The 27,554-nt window shown below is 39.6% G+C and overlaps 2 protein-coding genes across 2 annotated transcripts in view; both read right to left on the bottom strand.

The window, feature by feature from the left end:
* The window catches only part of SSB (small RNA binding exonuclease protection factor La), a 30,032-nt gene extending 15,495 nt beyond the window's left edge, over positions 1-14,537 (bottom strand). Inside the window, exons 1-6 of the mRNA XM_081317417.1 lie at positions 14,411-14,537; positions 8,234-8,308; positions 6,975-7,078; positions 4,553-4,727; positions 2,383-2,490; positions 2,195-2,295 (exon numbers count right to left, since the gene is read on the bottom strand). Of these exons, the coding sequence (XP_081173543.1) occupies positions 2,195-2,295; positions 2,383-2,490; positions 4,553-4,727; positions 6,975-7,078; positions 8,234-8,299 (554 nt within the window). The 5' untranslated portion in view covers positions 8,300-8,308; positions 14,411-14,537. The remainder of the gene's footprint in view (positions 1-2,194; positions 2,296-2,382; positions 2,491-4,552; positions 4,728-6,974; positions 7,079-8,233; positions 8,309-14,410) is intronic.
* A 5,324-nt stretch (positions 14,538-19,861) lies between these two features.
* On the bottom strand, positions 19,862-25,873 carry KLHL23 (kelch like family member 23; the record flags this gene model as incomplete). The annotated part of the gene is made up of 3 exons (XM_081339877.1): positions 19,862-20,214; positions 22,343-22,495; positions 24,661-25,873. 3 exons carry the CDS (start codon positions 25,871-25,873, stop codon positions 19,862-19,864), a joined length of 1,719 nt encoding a protein of 572 aa, XP_081196003.1.
* Between the last annotated feature and the right edge of the window lie 1,681 nt (positions 25,874-27,554).

Raw genomic sequence — 27,554 nt, 5'->3', positions numbered from 1 at the left:
CCCCTTGTTGTGGGTGAAGAAGGAGAGTGCAAAACCTGGGTTGAAACTTAACATTAAGAAAACCATGATCATGGCATCCAGCCCTCTCAATTCCTGGCAAATAGATGGGGAAGAAATGGAGGTAGTGACAGATTTTATTTTCCTGGGCTCCAAGATCACTGCAGATGGGGACTGTAGCCAAGAAATTAAAAGACGCTTGCTCCTCGGGAGGAAAGCCATGGCAAATCTAGACAGCACACTAAAAAGCAGAGACATCACCCTGTCAACAAAAGTGCGTATAGTCAAGGCTATGGTCTTCCCAGTTGCAATGTATGGCAGTGAAAGTTGGACCATAAAAAAGGCTGAGCGCCAAAGAATTCAGGCCTTTCAACTATGGTGCTGGAGAAGACTCCTGCGAGTCCCTTGGACTGCAAGGTGATCAAACCGGTCAGTCCTAGAGGAGATCAACCCTGACTGCTCTTTAGTAGGTCAGATCCTGAAGCTAAAACTCAAATACTCTGGCCACCTAATGAGCAGGAAGGACTCACTGGAGAAGAGCCTAATGCTGGGAAAAGTTGAGGGCAAGAGAAGGGGACGACAGAGAATGAGGTGGCTGGATGGAGTCACTGAAGCAGTAGGTGTGAGCTTAAATGGACTCCAGAAGATGGTAGAGGACAGGAAGGCCTGGAGGAACATCGTCCATGGGGTCGCGATGGGTCAGACACGACTTCACAGCTAACAACAACAACAACTGCATTCCAACCACTGCGCCACCAGAGCTCTAATACCCAATCTTAGCTCAACTGGCAACTAGTGCCAATTGCTACTGACAGTCTGGCCCTAACCTGCAAGTAAAATAAGAAAGTACTCAATGTATCCCTTGTTCAGTAAATGATTCTGACCCAGAATAACTTGTTCATTCAAGACCCCCACGTGCGATGAATCTGCTATGAAGATCAAATAACAAAAAAAATTAATATCTGAAAGAAAACCGGAGAGATTTTATGACCTCAACTAATTCAAAGCCTTTCCATTTAGATCTTCTCCTTTTACTACAACTCGAGTTAGAGATGAGGAGGTCCAAAAGAAAGAAAAGTTGAGGGGGAAAAAATAAGATATCCCCATCCATGTCTATTACGTGTCTTCCACAGATTCTTCCAAGGGGAAAAGGATCTTCAAAAGAAGAAAAGGTGGCCAACCCCATTGAATAAAATGATGGGCTGTCTCGTGTAATTGTCTCCCATTTGTACGTATACTTGGTGGAAAGAAAGGAGGTTCTTTAAGGTTTGCAGAAATGTAGGGCACCCATTACACCCCCTAAATCCCTTCCCCCAAATCAAGATCCTCCTCTTTATATTTTCAGGGACAAAATTCAGGTCAAAGCTTAAGCCTGTGGTGGCGAACCTATGGCACGTGTGCCACAGGTAGCATGCAGAGACCTCTCTGTGGGCACGTGCACTGTCACCCCAGTCCTGGGCCTTCAGCTGGGTTTTATAAAACCTTTTCGCTTTAGGCCTCCACCACCGTGTGCAAAAAATAATAATAATCAATTAATCAATTTCAACTTCTCACGGGGGGGGGGGAAAGATCTTGCAAAGTTGGAATTGACTGATGGAACTTTTTAGTCCCACCCAGTCTGCTGTTATTACTGCAGCCACACCCAGCCAATGGGCCACGCCCAGCCAAATGGCCACACCCAGCCAATGGGCCAAGCCCACCCAGCACCCGACGATACACAAGTGGGTTTTGGGTTGCAGTTTGGGCACTCGGCCTCTAAAAGGTTCACCATCACTGGCTTAAGCTATCTATTTCCTTCTTTAAAACTTTGTCTAACCCCCACCCACCCCCAAATGTAAATTCTTGGGACTTGGGTCCCACAACTCTATTGATTTTTCTCTCCCACATGCTTTTCTATTTGTTTAAAAGGGGGAAGGGGGCTACGGTGGTTCTCTTTATAAGCGGAAAGAACTGTGACACCATAGAATCAATATCGCCATGTCTTCTTCTGATGCAAGGGAAAAAAAACCCTCTAGCTTATTATGGGAAGGAAAGTACGCGAAACCCACACAGTAACATTGTAAAATAAAACTGTTGTTTTAAATAAATAACATGAATTTAAAAACAAGTCTTGGAAGACAAAAAAGCTGGCTGCCCATCCGAAGCCTTGCATGAAGCTCAGGTCAAAATTCAAATGCACAACTGAAGTGACACTTACTTGAAGAGCACAATCAGCTCTGTGTCTTTGTATCTTTGGTTTGGTGTCCCAACAAACTCCTTGGCAGATTCAACACTATCAAATACCGCAAAGATGGATCCCTGGAATAAGAAAAAGTAGAATTGAATCTATCTTGGGATGCGATACAGCCTTAGGAAGTTTAGAGCTATTCTGTTCAAAGGGATTACCTTAAATGTCTTCTGAAGAGTTCTCCTCATCTGAATGTTTTCTACTTTGCCTTTACAATCCAGCCATTCTTTGATATCATCTAAAGTTGTATCTACTGGAAAACCTTTCTGAAAAATGAAAGTTTAGATAATTCTCATATTTTAAGTTCAGTGTTTTACAGATCTTGGCAATGCAGAAATAAAGTGCTTTATTATTATTTGGGAGCAATTAAGTTCTTTTAATGGGATTTGTTCCTCCATAATCAATTACCGAATTTGTGTGTAAATAATTAACGCAAGAGCAGAAACCATGCAACTTACAGCAAGGCTTCAGATTTAAATAAAACTCACGGCTTAGAAAAACAAAACTTCCTCAACAATGGTAGTAAATACTGTATACTGAAGATCAAGATAGGTCTGCTTGATAGGGAAAATGGAGGGGCTACAAGTTAGACCAAAAACTTATTGTACGTATCTTTCTAGAACAGGGGTCCCCAACTCCTGGTCCGTGGACCAACACCAGTCCACGGCATGCCAGAAACAGGTCTGTGCAAACAAGCGAAGCCCCATCCATGGGAGGCAGGCAGCATGCAAAACCACGGCCCCCTCCGGTCTGTGGAAAAACCTTTCTCCGGTCCCTGGTGCCCAAAAGGTTGGGGGCTGCTGTACTAGAAGGTACACCTTTATTAAAGCTGGAAAACTTTTAAGACACGCAAACAACGGTGAAAGGGTACTAGGGTACCTATTTCAAGAAGTGAAAATGGTTATTTGCAATAACGTGCTTCTTGCCACTTTCTTAGAAGGCGATGAGAGTTGGGTTATGGTAGGGGGAACATAAAAGTTGAATATGAGAGAAATGGGGAGCTTAATAAACCTTATGTGGTCAAATAGGAAGAAATAAGGTCGAAAATGAATGGTTGATGAATGAGTGCAGAATGCATGCAAAAATAGTTTTGAGGCGTTTTTGTTCAGCTGCAGAAAATGAAAGATCAAAATCCAACAAAACAAGCAGTTGAAAGAGGAAGGGGTCATGAGGAAGGCGAAGACTAAGAATGATTAGATTTGATGAAATCCCCCCAATAAAGCAAGATGTGGTTTAAAGAACAAAAGTCTATATAAAGCACTGTATGAAAGTGAATGCAAAGATACGTTTAAAAAAGGTAGAGAGACAGTGAATAGGGTCAGAAAATTTGTTAGCCATGTTTCTTTTTCTTATGTTGTGCCTTAATTCCTCACTCCTTCTGCACTTTGCATACTTACCTTGCAAGGAATAGCATGAGGTTCAAGGTTTTGGTAATGGTTTTCAAGGCCCTACATGGCATGGGTCCGGAGTACCTCGGGGATCACCTGCTGCCGGCGTCAACTTCCCTCCGCCCTGTGCGTTCCCACAGAGAGGGCCTCCTCAGGGTGCCTCCGGTCAGAGAATGTCGGCTGGTGGCCCCCAGGGGGAGGGCCTTCTCTATGGGCGCCCCGGAACTATGGAATCAGCTGCCGGTTGAGCTCCGGATGGCACCTGACCTTCGCTCCTTCCAACGCGGCCTGAAGACCTATCTATTTGAGCAAGCCGGCCTGGCCTGACGGGGGATGTGCTGGGGTTTTTATTGTGGATTTTTATATTATTCTATTGTTTTAGCTCGGGCTCTTATTTAATTCTTTTTTATTTTTTGTATTCTGTATTTTTATATGTGCCCTGTTCACCACCCTGAGTCCTTCGGGAGAAGGGCGGTATACAAATATAATAAATGAAATGAAATGAAATGAAATGATAGGTATGCATGTGTGTGTGCATACATGAAGCTAAACAATTTGGATCCTTTTCCTAATATATAATAGAGAAGCCCCCCAAAAATAAAATTTTAAATTTCTTTTTAGCATGATTTTAGATTATTATGATTGTAGTAATTGTATATAGAATTACTGAGAACCTGAGGTCAAAAACAGTATATTCTTTGCTGAACGACAGGATTGCTTTGTGGTAACAAACAAGTAACCAGAAGTCATGTGAGTTACTGAAAAAGCAAAGGAGTGTGTTCTCAATTTATAAGGGGCTTCACCCCACGTCAGCTAAATAGAATTTAGAATCTTTTGCATGTTCTTGGGACCATTAAACAGAAAACCCTGATGGAAAAGGCAAGATTCAGTCATTTCAAACCTGAAATTCACAATATTCCGATATCGCCATTCCACTTACAATATATACAGATCGGCTTTTAATTGCATTCTTATATTGTTCAGTAACTTCAGGCAACGGTTTGTTTGGAGATCTTCGGATTTTAGTCCTATCTTCACTCACTTCCATAAGTTCGGTCTTTGATTTTTTTAAAGCCCCCACAATTACATCAAAGTCTTTGGTAAGGCGATTTAGCCTACAAAATGGAAGGTAAAAAGATTTTATTATTATTTTTGTTGCCTGAGTCACGTGTGGCTTCTGATAGTCACACATCTTCTGACATTGAAATGAAATTTGTGCAATCTCGGCAGTTAATCCTCTCAATTCGGGTAGGTAGAAAAATAAAGCAGTAGTGCTCTATTCCCTCTCACAGCTTCTTCATCAGAACATTCCAGCAATCTTACCAAAAAATCTCTTGGCTTCCCAGGTGGCAAGGTCATGAAAGAATAACATTGACTTTTAACCATTTCTCACTCCCTTCAATGGTTTTGAAATGTAAACATTTCTTAAGGGGTTTTCTAAGCAGACCTGTATGTGTCTTTCATAATAGCAGTATATAGCCTCTGCTAAATTCCGGGACGAGAGCCAAGCTCCAAGGAAGGATAGTATAAGCTCCAGAGCTCATTACATCCGCCGGCAAATACCCATGCAGCAGAATGGGCCCATATTCCCAGATCAGGTCCAGAGAAGCACAGGAGGCATTAATGCCCTTGATTTAATTGAAGCGAAGATACGGACATCAGCCAACCCTATGGAAGATGAGGAAGAACTAGTCCAGTTATTTGGCACCTTCCCTACAGACCAAGAAACCATCACACGCAGACTACTGCAAACGAACCCCTTGACACTTTACGATGCTCTAGCTGTCCTCCTGTTGAAAAGCTGACAAGTTCACTTCCCGAGTGCTTAACTTCCACAAAACAAAAAAGGCGCTCAAGCCCAAAATTCATCCCAACAAATGAAAGGAACGCCAAGCTGATCGATGGAACGCAACCTCTTTACAACCCTCCAGATGTTCATCCTGCAGGTGGAAGTTCCTCACAAATGGACTTTAAAGAGCAGACTAGGGAAATTATTGCCACACTGGCCTCAGCATGGACCCTGATTCTATTCATCTACTGAATGCCCCGTCTACAACTTGTTTTTCCTCCTTACAAGCGAACCCCTTTTCAAAGCAGACCTGAACGTGTTCTTATCCCGTCTGGAATTACTTGTCCCTCATGGGAACTGCCCCAGATTCAGGATATTGGCCACTTAACGGGCAGCAGGAGGTCTCCTCTCCATTTTCTTCCTCAGTCCACAATCTACTCCTTCCAAGTGTTGTTTTGTCTGAATGCTTATCCAGAAACTCTAAGAGAACCGGTTGTCAGCAAACTGACAACTATATCCTACTAATGATCTCTCTGTCACTTTTCTTGGAGCTGAGGGGGCTCCAAAACAAGCAGACCCAGAATTTTTAGGATTCCATTTTGAATTTGATATAATCTTTTGCAGGAGGCATGAATGTTGGGGGAAATTATCAATCCCTAATTATTTTTCTCTGCTAGCCTCAGAGGTGACAAACCTAGGGGGGGGGCTTTGTCTCTTTATAGCTTCCAATTTATGTGTCCAAATTGTAAACTAATCACAAACATAAATTAAATCAGAATATTTGATAGACAAAAAAAATCCTGTTTAAAAACATTCATGGATTGACATTCTGTTGCCCTCTTCTCCGCTATTACCAACTTTCCCAGAATTAGGCCATTCACCTTTCCACCAGCAGCCTTCTACGTCCTACTTCAAATTGTTCCAGAAAGCCACATTTTCCCTCCATAGGTTTCCTTAAATAGGCTTATTTTAATATCAAAAGCACAGAAGTAAAAACCTATACTTTTATACGAAAGAATGAAAGACATACAACTTTTGAGATTTACAAAGTCAAACTTCTGTATTTATCGTTGTAGAAATATGAGAAATATATCAAATGTGGACTTTTTTCCATGCCATATAAAAACCCACTGAGTATGTTTTTGCTTCCTGAAAGATCATAGGGTGTTGAAATAAAATAGAATAGCATTCTTAATAAAGTCTTAATAAATGTCCTCATTCCATGGAGGGAAAAGAGTTATTCTTGTGTGTGCCAAAAAAAAAAAAGCCAGAACAAAAATCTGCTTTAACAAGTACTCTCCTCTGTGGATATAACTGTTTTTAAGGAGAAAAGACACAGGGGATACATGATCATATATTTCATATTATGCTGCAGAACACACACAAAAATAAAAATTGCCTATTTTCATTATGGCAACCAATAAACATGAATCAATCAATAATCAAACTTACACAGTGAAAAGTGCTATTTTTCAGAGATTTAAAATCAAATCTAGCCTAGGACTTAGGTTTATTATAATAGGAGGAGCTGTTCTTTTTTGTTATGAAACTATGAGCCCACTATTAGTATTACCTATTGAATTTGATTATTGTTTCTAAAGTCACCCAGCCATCATCCGATTTGATCTTCTCTTGAAGAAACTTGTCCCGGGGTAAATTGTGGTCACCAAAATAGTACTGTGAAATAAATAAGAATACAAACATCAGAACCCAAATTATGATACTCTACTGCTTCATTTAGCAATTATCCACTTCCAGTTCCCTTACTGTAAAAAGCTTTTATTGCATCTTTTGACTGTACCAGCTAGTCCTCACTAACAACTCATTCAGCATCAATTAATGTTATGACAGCACTGAAAAAGGAGACTTTATGACCTGTCCACAAAGGGGCAACTATCACAGCATCTCCAGGATCATGATTCAGGCACTTGGCAACAGGCAAGCATTTACGATGGTCCCCATGTCCTGTGGTCATTTGATTGTCATTTATGCCTTTCACTGCCAGCTTCTAATAGGCAAAATCAATGCGGAAGCCGGCAGGAATCTGCAAGTTACTGTCATATGGACATCACCCTTAACAACCCACACTGATTCGAATAAAGACCACCGCCAGAACTGATGTTATATATGTAGGTGCGGTCGTGTAATGCTTCACTTAACAATGCTACCATTTAACGACAGATTTGCCAGGCCCAACTGCAATCAATAAGTTTGGATGGCCGATACTCTGGGCTAGTTTAAAAATTCATGTTCTTAAAATATAAACAATGACATGAAGTAGTTATTCCTAATGATTGTTTTATATTATAAAGCAGGGGTCTCCAACCTTTGGGCCATAGCTCACTACTGGACTGTAGCCAGTATGGAAGTGGGCTGTCAGTGGTGGGCGAGTGCATGCACGTGCAGCTCGACTCGCACGAGCAGCGGGCCAGCATGCACGGATGCACCAGCCCCCACTTGCACATGCCAGTTCCCTTCTCCCTTCCCAAGCCAGGCTGCCAAGCCATGAAGGTTGGGGGCCACTGTTATAAAGCACTACTAGAAGACTTAAACATGATAAAAAGTATGAGAATAACAAATTGAGCTATATTATCAATTCCACTTTTTTAAAATAGAAAATTCTGCTTTGAGATTGTGCCCAACAGTCACCTCTGATCAAATAGTGCATATATTAACAGTTTTACCAGAGAGTTGCCTTTATAGCACTTCAGCTGTAGTGTAAATCAATCTGCCCCAGTCTAATGTACTTCAGATAGATTGAATTATATGACCTATTATCCAAAGCCTTACATTTGCATATTATCTTAATATGCATACCAGAAGTATTCATACCTCAATTTGTTGACAAACTTTCTTTTCCAAATCAGACATATTTTCACTATCTCCGTTTTCAGCCATTTTCACTTCCTGCAATCAAAGCAATATATTAGAAACACTCAGTAGTGGGATTCAAATACCTGAACATCCAGTTCTCTGCGTGGATGCAGGACTGGGTCTCCGAGGCCTCGAATAGACTTCCAGAAGTGACATCCATGCACTTCCTGTGGGCTGTTCAAGGCCTGGGAGGCCTCCTCCAGGCCTCCAAGGCTCAGAACGGACTTCACGAAGCAGCATAGGTTCAGCCGGTTCTCCGAACTCAACAAAATTTAGCCACCGGTTCTACTGAACTGGTGCAAACTGGCTGAATCCCACCACTGGAAACACTGCACATTCAAACCAATAAGACCCCTCTTTTTTAGTATATATTTAATCTTTTAGAAAGATATTTTCCAGTATACCTGCATTGCTCAAACCAGTCACATTAAGGCAAAACTAAAAATAAGAATAGCCTTGGTATATAAAATTAAGACACTGTCACACAAGAATAATCAGTTTGCTGACCCAGGAAAGTATGAAACCATTGGTTAAAAAATAAACATGCTACATGACAAATATAATCATTTGCAATCTGACTTCTAAGGTGGCCTAAATGTCTAAAATATTACAAATTAGATGTATTAAAAGGAAGAGTCAGAAACCCAATGGGGTTTTTTTTCTACTTTTTAGTACGGTATTTTAAATGTTGTTAAATTTGCTTGTTTATATATTTCTTCATTAACATGTATATTTAGAGACTGAGACCATACAATGGCAACTTTAATATTAAATAATCAATTTAAGATCAAAATCTCTATTATATAGTCCTCAATTTACAACATTTCATTTAGTGACTGTTCAAAGTTACAATGGCACTGAAAAATGTGACTTATGACCATTTTTCATAGTTACAACCTTTGCAGCATCCCCATGGTCATGTGATCAAAATTCAGATGCTTGGCAAATGGTTCATATTTATGATTGTTGCTGTGTCCTTTTGCAACCTTCTGACAAGCAAAGTGGGGAAGCCAGATTCATTTGACAACCAGGTTAGTAGCTTAAGTGATTGTTAAGTGATTCACTTAACTATGGCAAGAAAAAGTTGTAAAATGGGGCAAAAGTCACTTAACTAATGTCTCACCAACATAAATATTGGACTCGATTTTGGTCATAAGTTGAGAACTACCTGTACAACAAATACTTTTGAGGTGAATTTTAGTATTTTTTTTTCCTTCAATGCTATACTCAACTTTGGATAAAAAAAAGTCAAGTAATTTTATGCTTGTAATACTGATGTCAAGTTTCCGACGTATGGGCTTTTCAAGTGACTCTGAGGCATTGTTTACCTTAAAAGTCCTTTATTAGCCTAATACACCGGCAAATGCTTGCTCAAAGGAAGCTGGAAACTGAAATCTCCGCTCCTTGCACAATATATTAAAACACAATTCTCCACCTTTCTAATTTTGTCAATCATATTCTCCAATTAAGTTAAAGAATCAGTTTCCCTTCCATTAGAAAACCCTCCGAGGTCTTATCTTCTTTAATTTCAGATGGCCTTGAAGGTACAATCCTACTCTTCCCCCCTCCCAACCTTAATCTCAATCTCTTAAAGCAATACACAAGTTTAACATATGAAATGGCTACTTCATCTCTTGTCAAGCAATAACATCTGACATCCTAAATTATAACAAATAATTGATATGGCATTTAGAATAGAGGAAATTATTCTAAGCAATCTAAACAATAGAATGTTAATCATCTTTAACGATAGTCTATAAACCTCACTGTATTAAAACTATGCAATGTTATCAAGATTTATAACATAATAAAAAAGGGAGTGGAGAAAGGGAGGGACCGGTATCCTACAGGTCTGATACTGGAGCAAAATAATTTCAGGGGCAAACAATTTGTTATGACAGAGAAAGTCCTAATTCTTGCTCAGACCTGATTACAGGATGGTATTAGCAGGGTTCTCCAAGGGATAGGAAATGCAGGCAGGCAAATTTTAGAGGCAATGATCTGTAAGATATTCTGGAATCAATTCTCAATAGTTTACACTGTAATTGGAACAAAAACTGTAATTGGTGAATGTACATTTATTTGTTCATTGTATATCCTTTTTTTCTGCCAAGAGTTCAAGGCAGCTTACACAGCACTCCTTCCTCCACGGTTCTCTACTCAATCCCACAGGATAAACTGGGCTGAAAGAACACAACTGGCCCCAAATCTCTCAATCAGTTTCCACGGCTGAGGGGGGACTTGAACCACGACATATCTAAGCCATAACCATCATACCACAATAGTTACAATATATGTTGCATGAGATTGTATTACGCCAGCATAATAATACAATCTCGGATAAAATTGTATATTAACATATTTGCTGCAGAATTCTGGATTAACCAACAGCGCCAAGTTTATCTACTTAACTTCATTATTGTACTATGAACCACAGTTATCTTAATGTTTTGTAATGATGTTTGTTTGTCACAGCTGCACAGAATAAGATAGGTAAAGATAACCTAAGCATAGCTTCAAATTGAGCATTCAGATGCAATGTGAATGAGTAAATTTAACTCAGTTAACTCATTGCTACATGGATATATCCATGTTTTCTGACAGAAGTAAAAAGTTTGCCATTGCCAACTTCTGGAATTTTTTTAAACTTCCCAGTCTAGTCTGCAGCTGTGGGATTTCTAGGTAACTTCCATCCAAATACTAACCAAGTTTGCAGCCTATTTAACTTTTTGCATGTCTGTTGTCACATTCTAACTGTAACTAGTTGGCAACTATTAAATTTGCTTGTGAAAACATGCTAAAAGGGAAAATGGTTAGAAGGGTTGTAAATTAAAAAAGAATGGAAGCAGCACAGTTTCCCTTACAAAACTGGATAAACAGAATGTCATATTTTTGTTAAGAGTTATCCCATCTCTGATCAATATTTATCTAACCAGTACAAAAAGCAGGGCTTTCATTTCCCTGGAGGACATCAAAAAGATAATGAATCACCAGATCTCTCGGACTGATACCTATGAAATATTTTTTGATTAAAAAGTTTAATTTACAAAATGCTATTCAATTTAGAATGAATTAAGTCTTTAACAGATAATATTCAAAGCAGTTTAGAATTCAACCAATATACAAAAAAGCTTGGGTTATAATGCCTTTATTTGCTTTCGCTAATCATGTTTTGATATGAACACCGTGCTACATCTTCTGTTGTTGTTTTTTTTGTATTAGTAATCATGCCATTCCATTAAGTCCCACCTTGCAAGCTTTATAAATTTAAAACTAAAAGCTTATGTTTTATTCCCAATTAAGCAGTACTCAAATCTGTTTTTTTCCTTCCAGAAGACTATTTCCCCAGTCACATCTTTCAGCTGGAATCAAGGGGATATTGATTTTTTAGAAATACAAATGCTTATTATTCCATTCTCCTAAGTCCCTTGAGCAAAGCTCAGTGTCTGATCAAATGGTCTTTGGCCAGAAAAACTAAATAAAGACTTGATACACGCAAGCGAGGTAACACTCAATGGGCAGCCCTCAAAATGAATGAAACAGGCCCAGCAGGAAGAACTGTACAATTTACACATCACACACAGCCATTTATTCATCTTTTTTATGGACTGCCACAATCCTAAAGGATTCTTGGTACACAAGTATAATCTGTTCAGTTTTCATGTCACGTTGTATAAACCAGGCACCATGGCTTGTAAACTATGGTCTGACTATATTGTATAAACTCCCTGGAGGCTAACTCAATAAACTATGACACTGCATGAGATGGGAAGCCAACTCATTCCAGCATAATTTGTAATCATATATATGTATTATCCTCTTTGAGGAATGAAGCTTGGACCACAAAGCTGGCTTCAGACTTTCCTTATTTATGAAAGATATAGTAACTTTCTAAAAATAAACCTGTCATTATTTATAAAACAGGTGTTAAATTATATTGTTTAACATTCAAGAGTATAGGAAGACACAGAATAAGAAATGGAATGTCAAACATATCCACATTAACAGAATGTCAGATTGGCATCTGTTAAATTATGTTTCTACAAATTTAAAAATAGTATTAATTCAAATCTTTATTTTGGTCAGACCAGTATAGAACACCATCAGTTACAACTACAACCATTTAAATAATAATGGAACCTATGAGATATAAAAAATACTGAAAAACTATGATTACCCATATTTATAACACTATACATATTCTTTTGAACTATATATCAACATCAGAACTTTGATTCTCACAGAGGAAGCAACCTGGATCTTGATTAAAGCACTTAAAGCTGTGGGGCCTCCATATGAGGTTCTTCTTTTTCCTCGTGTGGAAGAGTACCTACTTAATCCAATCCTATATTGTTTGTTAGATTTATAACTTGTCTTTCATCAGGAACTCAACATGGCATAAACCATTTTTCTTCTTCTCATTTTTCCTCAATTACTCTGTAAGAAGTGAGCTAAGAGAATATGACATGGCAAAATCACCAATAAGTTTCCATGGCTAAGAGTGGACTTCAGGCTGAGTTTCCCCACTCCTAGCCCAATACCTTGCTACTATCATCTTAAGTCTACTCAGAGGATCTCTTCACAGTCCTGTCTAAGTGAGGGTTGTTCCCCTACAGAGAATTTACATGCAAATATTCATGTAGATATTTTTTCATATTTTCTATTACATTAGTGGAATAACTCATATCTGCTGATATTCTGCTATTATTTTCATTGTGTGGCCTTATCATTGTTTTAATTGAAAACATACAGAAGTCAGCTGTACAACCTGTTTTTGAGGCAAATTACTGATTATTTCCAATGTAAGTTGGATCTACAAAAGCAGCAGGTGGCAGAGAAAATTCTGCAAACAACACACAGCTTTTAATAAAGTTTCTGAATACTCTTTGCTATTACAATAATCCTGCATACCCAACAGAAAAAGTCTGGAAAAAAATTTCCCCCAGCTTACTCTCCTCCAATGTAGGATTACAGCTCCCAGAATTCCCCTACCAGTTAGCTACAAAGATTATCTCAAGGTTCCAGTCTGGTACCCACCAGCTGTCATAAGAAAAATTATTTAAAAGGGCGATTGTTAGTATTACTGTTAGAGAAAGTCTGTTACTAACTTCTGTTCATTTTATAATAAATCTTCTACACTTGCTATCACTTCATTACTACTCAGAACTGAAAAAGAGAAAAAACTCAGCACCTAGAGGAGCTAGTACTCTGTTCTCTACAACTATGAGCATTTCAAGTAAGGGATTAATATGCCACTTAGGCGCTCCATGTGACATAGAACTACGTTCTCACAATGCAAACAAGGTGGATCTCGTTCTCTACCGTGGAGAATGCCCCGAGTGTACAAAGAGTTAAACCGAGGAAAATGTTGCCCTTATTCCTCCCTTCTCTTACTTGGAGATAGATACTCTCAAATAACACAGAACGGTCCAAAACAATCCCGTTGCCTCCTGCCATCTGAAGTGGTAGAGGCCAAAATTATGCCGGGATTCTACCGCCTCCTTCGGCTCTCCGTATTAGCGCAGCTCGATCACGCCGTGAGCCTGGAGACTAAGTGTCATTTGTGAACCCGAGGATCCCATTATCTCAGGAACCCCGAAAGTTATTATTTACTTATTTGACTTTATTAGCCGGCCAACTCCAATGAACTTCCCTTTCCAGTTACCCTCCCTTCAGCCCCCCTGCCTGTACAGGCCCCAACCAAGGAAAGGAGCAAACTGGCGAATCCATTCAGATACACCTTGGAACGTAGGAACGCGGTCGATGCTTAGGGAAAACTCCCCGTTTTGCATAACCCCACATTCCGGGAGACTTTCCGCAAAAACCGACCGACGGCGTCCCCTACCATCGCTACCCTGATGATATCTCATTCAGGTGGACCTCATACGACTATATCCCTAATTATATATTACCACCGCGATGACTGGGGAGAGCTGCCCTCTACCACCCGGGCGAAAATCCTCCAAGCCGTTCCCCTCCGCGTTCACACCAAGAGGCACCGCCACGATGCACGCGGAAATCTTGTTAACTCCGCAGCCTCGAAAGAGAAGGGTGTGCAACACGACAACGTAGCGGTGAAAGCCTCGTGCCGGGAAACGGTCTAAAATTGCAGCGTGCCCCCCCCCCCAAACCAACCTTCTCCCAGAGTCGGAGGAGCGATTGCTTCCTCCAACACGCGTCTTCCAGCGGCAGGCCGCGGCGGCAGTTAAGGCTCCTATCTTTAAACGCCGATCTTTCCTCGCCGGCCAGCCCAGCAGCCAGTGCGGCAGTAACCACACCTCCTTCCCGTCCGGACCCACGCGGGTAGAGTTTCGTCTCCGCCTTTACTCCTCCTGGAGGAGTTGGCGCCTTCGGGGGAACGTGTGAACGCCCACTCGAATCTTCCGCTCCCCGGATTCACTGCCGGCGTTCTTCCCGCCACGCGCGGGACTTTTGAAAAGGCCCGGCTTCTTTTGGAAGAAGGAATGGAGAGAGAGAGAGAGAGGGAAAGTTCACATATCTTAATGTCTATGGAGATTCTCAGTCATCCAGGTCAAGGTGCTTTTTTCCAGAGGCAACCGTAAGTTTCGCTTCTCATCCAAGAAGCTTCTGAACTGGGAATTCACATATGTTTAGTTTTGCTTTCTCTTCTAAGGGACGGCTCGCGCGCACAATTAGTTAATTCCGTCATCGCGCCACGATTAAAGAGGCTGCAGAATCAAGACAATGGACGCTATGCGATTTAGTTAGGTTTGCCTTCCTTTCCTGTGCTGAGTGAATCCTACATTGCGGAGTATAAACAGCAATGTAAGGCTGACTATGTTATAGGTACTCCGATATTTGTGGGACTTATTCGTGGAACTGAAGAAGGTTCTTGGATGAAAAGTGAAAAGTTTCCAAGGGACAAAAGTCCAGTTGCCTTTTGGGAAAGCACCTTCGGCACAACCGTGACCCAGATGATTTGAGAATCTCCATAGACGTTCAGATATTTGTGATTTATTCAATACTGTGTATCATAGTCAAACAAATCGTGATTTAGTATGAGCTCAACTACTGAAAGTTTTAAGTAGCTGCTTCGTGCACTTAAGTAGTGAAGCATATTTTACTTATCCCAGTTATCTGGGCTCACATTAGGCACTGAGCTACAAACTAAACTGAGATCAGTTCTCCCAACACACCGCTCTAAAGTACAAGCTAGTTTGTGAGGCAGTATGGCTTAACCTTTCTGTTAGAAGGGGAAAATGTGCACTTTGCCTTCAATAAACAGTTTCTATTTCTCTTGATGTCTTGGCATAAGGCTATACAACTGGCTTCAGCATCTTGGATTAATTTTGACTACTTCCATTATCATAAACTAGGATTAAACAGTTTACAGATTGATGAAAAGTTAGACCATCCACTTTAGTGGTCCACCACAGATGAATGAACCTTTACTGTCAAAAGTACAACAGTGTATACATTGAGATTGGCTGAGCCTCCCTTCGTGCCCCCACACCACCACAACTCACAGTGACAACAAACCCTCCATCTTGTTACACCATGTGAGCTAATTGCACAACACACCGGCCTCGCAAGTCAATCATACATAACGTTTATAAAATTATTTCCTGTTCAAGAGCCTAACAGCCCATGGCAGCCGAGACTACAGCAGATCTGCAGCTACCTCCTTCAGAGCCGTCCTAATTCCAATGGGCCTGCCGGCATGGTGGCAGGCAAGAGCACTGAGTGAGCTGCGCTTTGCAGGACGAAGCTGGCGGATCTATGCCTGCAGACCCGTCAGCATCAGGATGGCTCCGAAGGAGCTAGCTGGGGGGGGGGAGCAGGAGGCTTTCCAGCAAGTGCCACCAGGCCTGCAAACACGGCACTGCCCTTCCGCTTTCCAACCCTGAAATTGCAGAGTAAAGTTGGGCAGCCTTTGAGCGCCGCTGACAAGCTGCAGATCTGCTGTAGCCTTGGCCACCGCACCCTTCCTTGGTAGTGCAAGGCTGGAGTGCATGGCCTTTAGTCGGGGCTGCTGGCATGGCAAAAATAATTACAACAATGGAAAATATTTTTTTTATCAAAAATATTGTCTGAAAATGAGAGCATCCTTCTGCTTGTATGATCCCATGAGAAATGCAGGCTGTCCTCAACTTACAACAGTTCACTTACTGACCGAAGTTACAAAATCACTGGGATAAGTGGCTTGTGATTTTCACACTTATGACCTTTGCAGCATCCACAAGGTCACATGAACAAAATTCAGAAGTTTGGCAACTGGTTCATACTTATTACCATTGCTGTGTCCTGGGGTCATGTGATCCCATTTGGCGACCTTTTGACAAGCAAACTCAATGGGGAAGCCAGATTCACTTAACAACTGTGTTACTAACTTAATAACAGAAATGATTTACCGGTACTTAACAAATGTAAGAAGGTCATAAAATGGGGCAAAACTCAATACCTGTCTTACTTAGCAAGCTAAATTTTTGGGCTTAATTTTGGTCGTAAATCAAGGACTATTTGTAATAAGTAAGAATTCCTTTCCAGGTAGAACTGAAAATGTAAACCTAAAACTAGAGTGCCTTGGTGTACTGTCCATATTCATATTTTATTGTGTGATTAATAGCAACACATAAATCATACAAAGTTTGTTTTGGTTTATTACAATCAAAGATCAGCCAAAAATAATACAGTTCTGTACAAAATTCAAATTAAAACATAAATAAATGAACATCCTCAATACAAATTAAACCCCTAACATCTTCTTGTGTAGTAAGTAAGGTAGCAAAATTTCGCAACCATGTAAAATTTCCTCTTTCATACCAGTCAGTAGCAAAGGAGGCAGATAATATACAAGAATCAGCATAACACATGCTAAATGGGCCTACCTGTAATATAGGCAGCCTATTAGGACACGGTTATCTAATCCCATCTCTTCGGACCACATGGAGAAAGAAATTCTGAAAAAGGAAGGCTTGTGTATCGGTCCTATAAAATGCTGAAGGTATCACATCAAACCACACTAGTGTGCTTGCCCTCCTCTGTTTGGCCTGAGCAACTCAATACAGTTTGCCAGATTATCATCATCTCTAAATTGTCAGTGATTAATGATACTTTTGTAAGTCTATCAGTCTGGACAGCAATGTCCCATAGGTACCGTTGAAAGTCTGATAGTAGCAAAAGTTGGTAAGGATAGGCCTATGATAACCATCTTCTACCCCACTTCATATAACCAACTCGGAGAACCAGAGGGATAAAGCCAGACTGTTGATATTTCAATCTGAGGTAGTACTGTGTGTAATTTTCACTAACTAAACCTGAATATCCATTGTTAGCAATCCCAATCCTTAACTTAAGGCAACATTGCAAATACTCCTGGGGGCTCCCAAAACAGCATGCAAGAACTGAGTTTGAATTAATTCCAAAATTGTAGTTGTGCCCCATATAATAGCTGGGGAATTACTTTTCCGTTAAATGCTGGGATTATTGTCAGTAATTTAAGATCACATACTTTGCCAGGCCTCATAAATGCCTCGTAAATAGCCAATCAAGTTCATCTACTCCACTAGTTTTCTGCGACATGCAGTCAGTTTTCCTATCATTCTGCAATTGTACACTATGGCATACCTCTAGGTGCCCTACGTTTACAGATAAAACAATAGGGAAATTGTCATTATCCATCCTAATGCATACTTCAAAACCCTAAAATGCAAGGGCCAAATTGATTAAATATAATCATATAGTTTAAGTTATTAGAACTGCACCTTGTCAGGCGCAAGCAATAAAAACCACCTGTGAGAAGGCCACATTATATAGTTTATTGTTGACCATCTATATGACAAGAATCTCGCCAGACAGTCTGACTTTTCTTGGGGAAACAGCAATATAGACCTAAAGGTTTGATCTCAATGTTTCCTCCACCAAACAGATTCTAAGCGGGAATGTCTCTTAACTCCCCCTAGTGGTGGTGGGGGTTTCCTCCCTTTCAGCCCGCAGTTTCACCACATCTTTTGAAACAATACATTGTTCTTTAGAATCTAGATGGGTCACTTATTATAGAACCATTTAGGATTCCCATATCTAAGTTATATACTGTAGCATCGTTCCCCACCCAAGGCATGGTTGGCCCCCACTGTGTTGCTTTTCTGAAAGGTCCTGAAAGCATGGTTTTGTCAAGAGGGCCTAGGCACCACCAATGGAGATGGCGTAGATCAAGTGCTTGATTTGATTGTGTTGTTGTAAGCTGCCCGGAGTCACCTGTGTGTGTGAGTTCGGCAGCTATATATATATATGTTTGTTTAATAAATAAATAAATAAACTTACCATTTAGACCAATAATAGTCCTGTCCAATTGAATTTGGTATCCTCAAAATAACATGTCAGAAGGAACATTTCCTATTTCCTCAGGATTCGCTGAATTAAATTGGTGTAAAAAAAAGGGTAGAACAATTTGGCCCCATGCTATGATTGAAGTTGCCTTCTAAATAACACAAGCATGTGAAAACCTCAGTAAAATAACCAGTAAACTCTACACTGGCTAGGATTTAGCTGGATAACTAATTGTGGGGGGGAGGGCAAGGAGATATTTACTACTTATCTCCTTTAAGTTTAAAAGGCAGGATAAGGCAAAATGTTCACAGGGGAATAGCTTGTATCTCCTCATATCTATATTTGAAGCAACAAAAGAACACACACAAACACACACAAGATTCTCCCCTCTTCCTGTTCTTCTTTAGTGCTTCTTTAGCATTGGTATAGAACCACAGGTCATAAATCAATCCATATCTGCTTCATCACATAACTTGTAATATCAGAACTTCAAAGGATTTAATGTAACTCAAGAATGGGACAATTATATATGTGTTTTCCTGGAGAAAAAAAATATAAAAATTGTTACCATTCTAAGTTGAAAGTGAGCATTGTTGCATAGAGTTAACTAGAGTAGACTAGCTATATTCCTAAGTAGATGCTGTCCAGGAGTGATGCACTTTAAGAACCCACAGCCAGAGAGTAGGGATTTTAGATGTTGTGGTCCATCACACCTAGACAGGACCAAGCTGAGAAAGATTGTGCTCCTACAAAAAGGTACTGCGTTGCAGGGGGGGGGGAACAAACAATAGCAGCTTTTTCTCAGAAAGGATAACCCCTGGAACATCATGCTCCTCAAGGTGAGATCTGCACCATGCTCACAGTTTTGGCCTTCCAAAAGGACCTGAAGACCTGGCTCTGCCAACTGGCTTGAGGCCCCAATGGGGGCATATCATTCTGGAGTTGGTTAATTGACTAAGACAAGACCCCACCTCTTCCCCGTGTGTATCTTCCTCCCTCCCTCCCTCCCTCCCCATCTTTGTCAATTTTAAATCAAATTTAATGTTACTATTTATTGTTTTAATGTTTTACATTGATGTTTTACTGATTGATTATAAGCCACCTACAGTCACCTTGATGGGCGGCAATAAACATTTGGCAATTTTTGAATCTGATATATGAGTCACATGTAAAGCAGAGTGAATTAGTAATATTAATTAAATTGAACTGTGATGTTAGTGATCTTCTAACCTGTAACTGCTAAGCTACCGAAAGACATTTTTGTTTCCTGTAAGGCAATTTTTTGTACGTGGTGGCTTATTTTGTAGTTCCAGTCACAGAAGTGACATATTCTTTATCATACACAGTGTATACACATACACAGCCATGGGAACGCATAGCACTAGGAAGATTCCCCACAATTTCCCATTTATTACACTCAGGATCATATTTCTCAATGTTCTGCAGGTATGACCCTCTGGAAGAGGAATAGCCTCCTGTTACATAGATACATCCATTCATGACGACTGCACTGCCTTCCATCCTTCTTTCTATCATATCAGCCTTTTGAGTCCACACATTTTGGTCTGGATCATAACAATCTGTGATTGTTGTCTGACCGCCCACAAGATACAGCTTGTTTCCCAGTGCAATGGAACATAATCCATATTCTACAGAAAAACAAATGAATTATTAACATTGTCCATTATATTTTGAAGAATTTAAAGAAAGAAAGAAGGCCTACCAATTGACAAAAATAGAATCATCATCTAAACATTCTAATAAAGTTCTCTGTTGATTTCAACAATTTTGGATTTAGATTATAATTTGTAGCCACATTTTGCTTAACTGAGATAAGAAAGTTTATCTATTTACTTATGTACAGATACATTCTTCAGAAAAAGGGCTTCTTCAGCATCGTACAGGAAAGTCATGGATAACTTGTTATTGCAAAGAAGTTGAACATGATAATTAGTGAGGGCACAAAAAATGAAACATCAGTACAAATACTACTAACTAAAGAATAAAATGGGAAATAAACAACAGAAAAAACAAGTTGGACATCTACGTCTATGGTGATAATGAGAAATCCTAATAATTTAAATATGCATGTTTATTTACTCTGTTTCTATCCTGCCACATTCCAAGAACATGTAGTGATTTGCAACATCATAACACATCCAAACAACAGAAAACAAAAGAAAAAAATAACAGATTATCAATATTAAAATATTAAAATAATCAACCTCAAAATCACAGAAAAGTTGTTATACAGCTTCCCCCAAATGACCTAAATCTTCACTTAAAAATTCTTCTAAACAGCTCTTCTGAATACTTAAAAAAGGGTGTGATGTGTTTCTTGGTGCTACAGCTGGAAGCACCCATTTCTAGCACTCCTGAATACTATGTAGGGGAGGAATTGTCAAAATACCTATAAGGTAAAGGTAAAGGTTCCCCCGCACATGCGTGCTAGTCATTTCCGACTCTAGGGGCTGGTGCTCATCTCTGTTTCAATGCTGAAGAGCCAGCGCTTCTCCGAGGACATCTCCGTGGTCATGTGGCCGGCATGAATAGATGCCAACGGCGCACAGAACACTGTTACCTTCCCACCGTAGTGGTCCCTATTTTTCTACTTGCATTTTTACATGCTTTCGAACTGCTAGGTTGGCAGAAGCTGGGACGAGTAACAGGCGCTCACTCTGTTACGTGGCACTCGAGATTCAACCCACCAAACTGCCAACCATCTGATCGACAAGCTCAGTGTCCTAACCCACTGAGCCACCGCATACAGAACTCATGAATTGAAAAAGTAGATTTCAGATGGAATGGAACTTCTGTAGGTTGCCAGGTCAAAGCTACGTAAGGCTTTATTGGTCAAAACTAACACTTCGAACTGTACTCAGAACCCTTTCAGCATTACTGTATGGTTTGAGAAGCAAATTTCACATAATAATATGTGGATGGCTGCATTCTGTGTCCATGGAAACGTTTAGATAGTCTTCAGAAGAGCCCCATGGAGAACACATTGCAGAAATCTAGACAAGAGATAATGAGGACACCAGTATCTGTCATCAGGATCTTTTTCTGCAGGATTTGCAACCAGTATACCAGCTAAATCTAGGCAGATTCCCCTTGTAAAACACCAGAAGGATGTCTCTTTCAGAATCATGTGCATGTTAGCAAGGAAGAAAATTTCAGGTCAGTGGAGGACCCCCACAGAGGAACTATTGACTTTCTTAATAGCCAGGAGATGTTAATTCTTGAGGCCAGTTTTTAATTATTAATTTTAATATTAATCAAATTAATAATACTAATATTAAGGTCATGGGCTTTTGGAAGAGAAGAAAGTATGAGAGTCAAAACTAACAACAATCATGTCCACAGTACTGCATGCTAGTTTTTTGTACAGGTGCCAAAGTGATGTAGAGTGGTTATAATTCCTTTTACAGAATAAGGAACAAAAAAGATGGGTTTTCCTATTTTAAGTGTAAGCCACCAGAGACATTCTGAAGTCAGAATGTCTTTTAAAGTTAATAAATAATAAGTGGGTAAATAAATAAATAAATTGATTTACTAGAAGGGGGAAGAATTTTGCTTCAGAATTTTGGATTGGGGGGGGGGTTGGCTATTCTATGTGTAGACTAGACAGCCATCTGTCCAGGAATGCATTAACTGAGTAGGAATTGGACTAATTACTTAAATGGCCTTTTCCAGCTCTATGACTCACATGTAAATACTTTCAATGGGAGAACAAGTGCACAGTATTTATTTAAGTTGTTTAGTAGAAACAAAACTTACCTGGATATGAACTTGTGGCGATTATACTCCACTCATCAATATCTGAGTTATACTGTTGTATTTTATCATAAGTGCAACTTCCCCGATAACCATAATGGCCTCCGGTGACATAGATGACTTCATTCAGGACACAAGCAGTGGCATTTCCAACACCTATTTAGTAATACTAAATTTGTAAAAGGCTTTTAAAAAATAATATTCAGCCTAATTTCCATCAACAGGCCATTAATATGATACATACACACAATTATAATACATGCACAAACATGTCCATCATCCAACATGTCCACCCTTTAAGATAAGCAATATTGTGCAAAGCACAGCGAAAGGGTAAAAAATAGTAAACCAAAGAAATTAAACACACAGGAAAAGGAAAAAGAACTAATTTTAGTTTGCATGTACACAATTTCCCATATCTTTCTCTATTTGCCAACCAGCCTTATGTCCACTACATCCAAACACATTGTCATTTGTTCTTATACACAATTACTTTCACTTCCAATATTTACTCTTTGCAGCCAACCACTAAGCATTACCTATCTTCCAGCATTTGTGCATCCTAAGATGTTTCATTTTTAGTAAACATTCTATCATGGTATACTAATTTATCTATTTGCTCAGGGTTTTTTGCCATATATAATTTGCAATTTTAGTGTCAAAAACACCTTATTCATTTTTGGATACATTATTTTTCAGATCCATACTTCTTGTTGCATTGCATAATCTATTTACTAATTGCTGCAAATAATGTGAGGTCTCAACCATCAATACAGCATGATCTGCATACAAAGTACCCAAACATTCATATCTCTAATATGTAATGCCTGCATTTCTTATACCTTTAGCCATATATGAAATACATTAATATAATGAACAGTGAAGGAGGCATCAATATATCCTTGTTTTACTTCCTGATTAATGATGAACTATTCCCTAAACATTCTGTTTATTCTCACATGTGCTTTATATGTATCCTCATTTAATGTTTCTAACTGGGATCAGCAACTCCATCTCTAAGTGAAGCGATTTTGTAACATATCATGTGACCATCAATCCGTTAGTGATGGCAGTTCCAACAATCCCAGTTGGGGTTGTTAAGAGAAGAATCACCCACAGTCATTAAGTGAGACATTGGTGACCATGACTTGCAACCTCCTATTGGCTTTCTCATTGACTTTGTCACTGACTGACTGGCGCAAGGTCACTCACCTGGCTTTGTACCTAAGGGGAGAACTTGATCACACAGTCTCCCGCTTGCTGCGTTAACCACACCACCAAACTGGCTCTTATGGGAGAGATATAATTGATAAAAACAATGATCATTTAGGCACAAAGGTACACTAAACATAACTGATTAAGCATATTGTTTAAATGCAAGCATATTAACTTAGGCAAACAGGCAAATCTTAAGAAAATGCCAGCCTCACCATTGGATGTGATTAGCAGTGGAACTGGATGTGGTAATTGTATCCACATCCCTTAGAAAGGAGATACAAGACAGAGGTGAGATTTCTGAGGAGGGGAAGATAATAACTTCCTGGCTCCTGGTATATATTGTGGAAGAATTTAAGCAATTAATTAATGTTTTAGCATGGAGCTACTGAGCATAGTCAGAATATAAGTTGTTAGACCTTATCTTTGTCTTTGGGTTTTTCTGTGTAACTAATCATATTTTTAGATGCCTGCATTTCTTGTTGCTTAATTATAAATGCAACCTATTGAATTGGTGTCAAGAGTCTTGCCGTGGGATGTTACTAAACATGTCCAGGTGTGCTTAAGCTGGCTTTGTAAACCTATCATAAAATGCTTGGAGCCTGAATTATTCTTGTGTCCTCCTTTGGTAGACAAACAAACGTTATTTTGAGAAGGGAGAGAAAACTTGTAAGTCAAAAAGTTCACACTTTCTCTAACAATTACACATTGCCTAGATAGAATCATGATACAGATGGATGGACGGACAGACGGATGGACGGATGGATGGATAATAGATAGAGGCAGGATACAGAAGGACAAAGCAGTGAACTTTCACTTCCTGTTCTCCTTATAAGAAATGCTTTTATCCCTTGAGAATGAACTACTGTAAAAATGCTAGGACATTGGAACCGTCTGTCTGACTATACTTGATGTGACATCCGTTTTCTGAGGCTGTTCACATCGTTTTCAAAATGTCAAATGTGACCATGCCTCCCAAATGATTGATTCTAACCAGACCTTAACATTTTATTAGCACCTATCCAAATAGAAGCGGGGAAACAATGCGATTTCATTTAAAGATACATGCAGAACTGAATTCACAAGTTATGCAGAAAGCTGATTACCTTTAATCATGTTTGCAATTGGGAACCACTTCTTTCTTAAAGGATCATAGAATTCCGCTTCTTCAGCTGGAGCCCCTTTTCGATAACCTCCTAGAGTATAGATACAGCCACTTAAGGTAACTGCACAGTGGTAATATTTTGCATTAAGCATGGAGCAGCCTTCAGTCCATTCATCAGTTTCAAAATTGTATATCCACATTAAATCAAGGGCTTCTATATTGTCTGTTCTGTAACCTCCAGTTACATAAATATTGGGTCCCAGGCTTGTGACTGCATAGCTTTCTCGTGTGTGATCTGGCATATCTGTTCCCTGGACCCAAACATTGTTTACTGAATCCCATATATGCACTTCAGACAAAGGGTGCCAGTAATAACCGCCAATCACATACATAATAGTGGTAGATCTTTTTGTAACTGCTCTTGGCTTGGGGCTTAGTACACTACGTATTAGAGATCTAATTTTATTTTCCTTTAACTGGCATTTCTTGTACAAGCTGAGGGCTGATTTCAAGTACATTTCATCTAAATCAGTTTCAAGACACCTCAACAGATCATAAATGTATTCGATCCTGCTGTCCACATCATAGGCAATCCATTTGGCAATGGGCTCTGTCATTTCTTCTTCTTTCCGTATATCAAGCTTCTTTCTGGAGAGAATGAACTGGAGTTTCTTCTTGCTAATCTCTAGAAATTCTTCCCTTCTCCACACTTCTTCAAATCTGGACAATATTATCCTTCTGGATTCCTTCTCCAGCTCTGAGCAGACATGGAATTCTGCAAAGGAGTGCATTCCTAAACAATTGTCAGGGTCTAAATGTCTGATCAGAAACTGCTCACAGGCTTTTTTGACAGAAGTGAACTGAAGATGATCAGCAGCTTGAAGGAGACTTTGAACATTTTGTTTTGTTATCTGGATCTCTGATGTGTACGTGTACATCACCAGGGATTCTAGTATTGTAGGACTGAACAAAGAAAGATAAATCTGATCCTTTGACTTTTCTTTCATGTCAGAGGTAAACATGGCTTTGAAATAGTTGCTACAAGCAGCTAGTACAGCTTTATGGCAACGGAATAGCACATTGGGTGCACACTGAAGGGTAATATCAGTGAATAACCCTTCAAGATAGAACATCCTGAACGCATCCAAAAACTCTACAGGATGACAGAGGTCTTTGTATCCATAGGTATAGTCCCCCTGCTCAGTCAGTGCCATCGCTGGAATAAAATATCAGAAACAACATGGCAGTGAAGTTCGTGTACTCATTCCTATCAGTACCCATTCAGATCTAAGGCTTTCTGATTTCCATGGCGGAATCTTTTTGTAAATAATTTACCTCTAATGCTCACATAACGATAACAATTTTAAAAATGCAGCACATCAGATCAAGAAGCACATCAGGTAAAAAGGAAAATGCAAAGCCACTGACAGCAATATACTCCCTTAAAATAAAACCATCTAGAAATAATTTGTTTTAAGTTATTAAACATTGCTGGTCTCAGCTCTTCAAAGGTTTTCACTGCCTCAAACAACTCTAACTTTCTTGCTCTCCCAAGCAGTGCCTCATCTGCCCCCAGACTTTGACGCCAGCATCAAATTATCTTCCAGTCAGGCTCACATTTTCAATGACTGGTCTCCATAACTTTCCTAAATGAAGCCTGCAGGACTGGAGAAAAGATCAGTCCTCTTATTTTTTTGATAATAAGAATTCTACACAGATCCCATATGTGTATATCATATTTTACATGTACATGATCTGTGCAGATTTCTTATTATAAACAATACACATTTATGTGAGCAATTTCTAATATAAGATTTTTCTTTCAAACATCTTACCGTACAAAAGAATTCAATTTAAATTTTGCAAACCAAGATAGTGATCGTATTTAAATCCCTCTGAGCAGAACAATAAGCAGATATAAATCCCACTTAGTTGGACTTATTAGTAAAACTGTTCGTAATTTTGTTAAAACACACTATTATCAGATCCAGGAACGGCAAGAATGTAAAAGCACTTTAATTTTGAGTTCCAGAAGAAAAGTGTATTTTCCATCTTTATCATTGTCATCCTATTTTATTTGCTCATTTTAATCAACATTATTCATTCAATTATTCTTCCACAAACCTCAAAGTAATATATAGCAATGTAAGGGGTTCTAGTGCTAATATTTAAAATACACTATAAAAGGACTTGTAAAACCAACAATCAGGCAGGACTGTGAAAAGAACAAATTAACCCTTCTCTCCCATGTATATATTTAACTACTGGTATGCATTTACCTAGGAGTAGATACCATGTAGTCCAGTCCAGTTTACTTTCAGATAAACAGGCGCCCTAATTATGTTGCTTCTGAGGAGTAACAATATATTCTCATGCATCTCAAAATTAAGCTCCGCTGACTTCAATAGCCTTATTTTCAGGAAAAAGGGGGTATAAAACTAGATCATGCGGCACATCGCTAATCCCACCGGAGATTTATCGCAACAGAAACACAATAGTGTAGTTCAGTGCCACCTCTTTGTAGGTATTAGATATGTTTGAGAGCAGAAAAGCAACATTTGGAACATTAAGTATCCCCAAAGCGGCAGGAACAATAAATGCCCTCAACCGATTTGTCTGTCATTTCGCGAGGCGATGTTGCGTTTGGGAATAATAATAATAAAAAAAACCAACACCGGCGTAGTTATCCGAAACGATAAAGATTCTTGTCTTTTAAAAAGCCTTCTATGCAGCTGTGGTCGCCCGACCTAGCGAGCCACCAAGTTCGCCAGCCAGTTCTGTGGCTCGTATCGAGCCGGCCCAGAAACTATGGTTAACCCTAATAAGGCTCTAAGCACGGTTATCTTGCCCTGGGAATTGCAACCACCCAATTCCAAAAGAGTCCGGTCAGCCGCA

The sequence above is a fragment of the Vipera berus genome, assembly GCF_964194415.1.
Source record: "Vipera berus genome assembly, chromosome: 1".
NCBI classification, from domain to species: domain Eukaryota; kingdom Metazoa; phylum Chordata; class Lepidosauria; order Squamata; family Viperidae; genus Vipera; species Vipera berus.
This window is presented reverse-complemented; position numbering and strand designations above follow the sequence as displayed.